This window comes from Thermobia domestica, chromosome 1 (genome assembly GCF_964235325.1).
Source record: "Thermobia domestica chromosome 1, izTheDome1.hap1.1, whole genome shotgun sequence".
Classification (NCBI taxonomy): Eukaryota; Metazoa; Arthropoda; class Insecta; order Zygentoma; family Lepismatidae; genus Thermobia; species Thermobia domestica.
Window position 1 is genome coordinate 344,029,840 of NC_137454.1, and position 5,051 is coordinate 344,034,890.

General features: G+C 35.1%; 1 protein-coding gene across 1 annotated transcript; it reads left to right on the forward strand.

Moving 5' to 3' along the window:
* Window positions 1-3,244: 3,244 nt before the first annotated feature.
* Window positions 3,245-3,913, forward strand: LOC145681353 (uncharacterized). Its single transcript, XM_081753010.1, has one exon. The coding sequence runs from the start codon at window positions 3,245-3,247 to the stop codon at window positions 3,911-3,913; it is 669 nt and encodes a 222-aa protein (XP_081609136.1).
* The last annotated feature ends 1,138 nt before the right edge of the window (window positions 3,914-5,051 follow it).

Below are 5,051 nucleotides of genomic sequence, written 5' to 3' on the forward strand. Positions count from 1 at the left end.
ACGCCCGACATTTGTAGAAGTTGTTAATATAAGGCCTAAGATTGCGGTTTTATTTAAACTTTCCCGGGGTGAACCCCCGGACACATCCCAAATGAACATTTAGCCAGCGGTCCTCCTGAAATCAGATCGTGGCTACGCCCCTGCTACCAAGTGATGTATTCTCTGTCACATAAGAAAATGCATGTTTTCCGTGGGATACTATCTTTTCCCCATTACTATTAGAATGAAATCGCTACACATTCCTTGCTACCATATCGCGATTTAATTAAATGTTTTAAAAGTTTTTACAGCTGAATCCCTAACCAAATCGATAACTGCATGATCTATCTCTTTGCAGTTCACCCAAGACACTATAGAAATATCGTAAAACTTAATAAAAGGAAAAAAGTTCTTTCACAGCGTGAAGCTTACGATTATTGCCATATATTTATAGCGTAGATGTTTCGTGTATCTTGTTCCGTAGCTCATTGGATCCGTGCAGACTTCCCATTTCCGCGACTCGTGTTCGAATCTTCGTGTCGCTATTTTTCCTTTTCATTTTATTATTGATCAGGTATTCTGCAAGTATTTATTTATTTTTTTTCTTGTCAAACAAAAAAAATGAAGTAGAATTTTACAAGGATAAAACTTCTAGATTTGACTGTTAATAAAAACTATGAATAAGATTACAGCTCAAAATAAATTGAATATGGTCAAGGAAATGGATTTCAGCTGTTTTGTGTGTAGTCAGCACGTTGACTTCCATCATCTCTATTTCTGGAACTAAATATCATTAATTTTGTTTTTTCGTTTTTATATAAAATTCTCATCTTTTAGTCCTTAACAAAACAGAGATTATTGTTCAAATTGTCACTATGGGATTACATTTCATTATATAATGAAATGAAACTATATTTATATATATATATATATACCTAAAAATATCGAAAATAATATCACAAATATTATGAACAATTTTATAATGGAACTAAGCAATGTTTTATAATACCATAAACTGAATGAAATGCAGGGTATTTGAAGTTAGCGAAAATCTTGCCAGTAGATCCTCAAATACAAGTTTCTTGAACAGATAGAGACACTTCATTTTGAAATATACACATTGAATTTGATTCTCGATAGAATCTGAAATATGTTAAGAACTTTAAACCTTGAATAACGCAACACAAGTTTGAATCCCATGATTGTAATATGTCGTTACAAACTCACTCTTTTTATATAAATCAACCAGTCTAAAGCCGGATCTTTGATCAAAAAGTATTTTATCCTTTGCGTATATTTCAGAGAGAAAATTGAACGTCAACTTTTTATTAGCAAATGTAGCAACTGATCAAATTGAATAATGCTAAAAATAGCCTACTTCGCTTGCTAGAACTTATGTTTGGTAGAAGTTCATACCCAAATCGTTTTTGTTTGTTTATTTGTTTCTTGTTTTTTTTTTTTGTTGTTGTTGTTTTCTTAGGTTTCTGAATACTTCGGAAGATTTTAATAGAATGCTTGTAATTATACATTTATGGTTGCTCTGTTTGATATGAGAAAAATATTTATTATGAAGAAAATGGTCTGCAGAGCTCTTTGTGGAATGTCTGTTATTAGTTGTAGTAGTTGCTTTTACTTTAGCGTCCCATTCAGCAGCGAGGCTATATGAGACATGGACTTACAGCTTAACGTGGGATCCGAAACCATAGGCTTCTACTGAGAATCGAGCTCCGTTTTTAGGAAAGAAAATCTAACCACAGTCAGTTCCTACCCGTTGGGGCTAGAACATACCCTATTATTATACTGGTATTTTGAAGCAGTGATAATTGGTTATGAATTTCGTGACCTGAAAGCAATCACACTCGTGTCCCGGCATGACCGGAACAGACCTGGTGACGACGACACGTCGTCGTACGCACGATAAATTTGTATGATACTGTTAAATATTAAAGTTAATACATCATTTTTATATCAATAAATAACTTAAATAAAAAAACAGTAAGAATACTATTAACGTATATCTACATAGTATATAAATGAAAAATACGTTGTCAATCATAACGAAAAATGGGTGAACCGTTTGAAATGAATTTTATTGACAGTTAACCTCTAGCTTGGACTAGGTTGTTGAGATCTTGCTCGGGAGAGTACTCCCGGAAGTAGTAACTAAATACACGATTCTGGTTGGCGTTATCCGTATCTTGCTACGTAGCCTATACCTATGTATATAACAGAAATCGTACACTTGTTGCTATTGGTCTCCGTGGTCGTGCGCGCTAGCGTTGTAGGCTGGTAACAAGAATTGCTTTTGGCGTGAGTTCAAACCCGGCCGAAGGAAATTTTTCTATTTTTTAAATAGTTCATAACACGTTTTTTTCAATAAAAAATGATGAAAAGAGTACTCAAAAAGGCAATTTGCTTTCTTTTGGGGAGATAAGTAGTAGTGGTGGAAGTAGTACAGAAGCGAAGATAGATATATATATATATATATATATATATATATATATATATATATATATATATATATATATATATATAACTTTCCATGAAATCATGAAAATAAAAAAAAATGACTTCCAACTCTATTCAGAAGGTAGGTATATTGGCACGTGTCGAATAGGGTTGTTTGCTACGCGACGTTATGCCTTCAGGCAAACTACTGGCTATCGTCTAGGTATGTCTGAAGGGCCACCATGAAGAAAGAAAGAAAGAAAAAAAAAGTTATGCTTATTTCATGGGGAGAACAAAATAGAATAGTCTATCTGCTCCTTGACATTAAGTGTTTGAAACCGATGCTGTTATGAATATCCATTTTTCTAATTTCCTTACGAGACTAAAGGGAAACGTTAATTCTCCTATATATGAAAGAAAAATATATCCCATATATCACACAGATAACGAAATAAAATTGCATATTTATCAACGTCTTGGCGTTAAGTGCTTTAAAATTGTTCAGAATAGTTTTCCTTATTCCCATAATAAAAAGAAAAAATGAAAATTGTTAATTTCCATAGAAAAAGAAAGAAAAATATAATTATACTTATTAAACAAAAAGAATAAAATAAAATATATTTAAAATAAAGGGTGCGGCAGAAATAGTTAGACGATGTAAAATGAACATAGAAAACGTAACCCGATAAATAACGTGCTCATTGTGGTTTTGTTTTGTAAAGTGGTTCAAAGCATTGTATATACATGTAGGTTTGTTCGACTGTTCCGTGCGCATGCGCAGTATTGGAAGAACTACGTAAGCCTTCCGTCAGTAGCCATGGAGCGTTGGTCTAACGAACATCGCGCTTTCGCAGTGGAGTGTTTCTTCAAGAACAAAGACTCTGCAACAATTACGCAGCGTAAGTATCGGCGTCATTTTAACATTGGCAGAAATGGACAGGTACCGACACGACAAACTATTCTTAATTGGGTGAAAAAGTTCCGAACTTCGTCTTCTGCAATATCAAAGAAATCCTCAGGTCGTCGACGTTCAGTGAGAACACCAGGCAATATAGAGAGGGTTCGAGGAGCATTAATTAGAAGTCCAAGGCGTTTAGCTCGTCGGCATGCTGTGTCACTTGGCATGTCAGATAGGAGTGTGCGGCGAATATTACACCAGGTCATACAGTTCCACCCATTCAAAATTCAGATGATTTACAAGTTGCTTCCTAAGGATTTTAATGCTTGCGTACAATTCTGCAATACGCTGTTGCAAATGATTAATGAGAATCCAAACTTTATGCAGAGGTTAATCATGTCCGACAAGGGTCCTTTTCACATTCATGGGTGTGTAAATAAGCAGAATTTCCGTTACTGGGCACCCAGAAATCCAAGGATGTTGCATGAAGTGCCCCTTCATAGCCCTAAAATAACAGTATGGTGTGGTGTTTATTTTGATGGGACTATTGGACCATACTTTTCAACGACGAGGATGGTAACACTGTAACTGTCATGTGTGCTCGGTATGTGGACATGCTCGAAAACTTTTTACTCCCAGAAGTACGAAGGCGTCGCCTTAGACAGATGTGGTTCCAACAAGACGGGGCCACGTCACACACAGCAATTGCATCGATCAACATTGTTAGGAGGATGTTTACAGGACGGGTTGTCTCGTCGCGGCAATGTTCCTTGGCCTGCACGCTCGCCCGACCTATCGACATGTGACTTCATTCTATGGGGTTACTTGAAGCAACAAGTGTATGCAACAAAACCTGCAACATTACAGGATTTGCGTGAATCCATTCAACATGCAATCCACCAAACCCCGCTGGACATGGTTCAACGAGCTGTGAGTGCTGTGAAGCGACGTGCAAATATCTGTTTGAATAAGCATGGTGCACACCTCATTGACATAATTTTCAAGACGTAGTTACCCTATGTAATGCTTTTGTATGTACACCTTGTCTCATACAAAACAAAGATGTGTTTTCTTCTTTTAAATATAATAAGACTTGTTACCAATAATATATAAAAAGCAACATGGATTGAAATTCTTAATGATACAATATTTCGAAACTTTGTGTTAATGTCAGCACATGCTTGTTTGTCATTTTGCTCTCCATACTTAATGGAACATTTAGATACGTAAACGAATCTTTCCATATGTAAAAGAATAGTGAAAGTTAAGACAGAACATAATTCTCTCCTGAGTACTAAAATAAAAGTCAAAGTAGAACAAAAGCAGCGTTTGCAGTGGATATGAATGTAATTATCAGGGCCCGGATCTTGTTGACCTAAAAAATTTTAAAAAGTGACCTATAAAATGACACTAAAATTCCTGTAAAATGATCCTAAAATCACAAAAAATTGGCCTTAAAACTTACGTTTTCTCAAACTTTCATTCCATTAAACATTGACATTTTTTAATATCCATTGGATTTTTAATTAACATTTCTCACTCATATTCAAAAAGTTTTGTTTCAGTTAGTTGCAGTCCATTTATCACTTATGTCCATTGATCAGTCCATTGTACGGCATTGTAAGTATTGAAAGCGTCAGTTCACTCCCGAGTTGAAACTAGAAAGCACTTTTAAACAATAAAATTTAGCAAGTTTAGACTAGAGGAAAATAATAGATAAAAACAC

Bases quoted from the DNA above. Each gene is read 5' to 3' on its own strand.
- LOC145681353 (XM_081753010.1), top strand. From the start codon at position 3,245: ATGGAGCGTTGGTCTAACGAACATCGCGCTTTCGCAGTGGAGTGTTTC.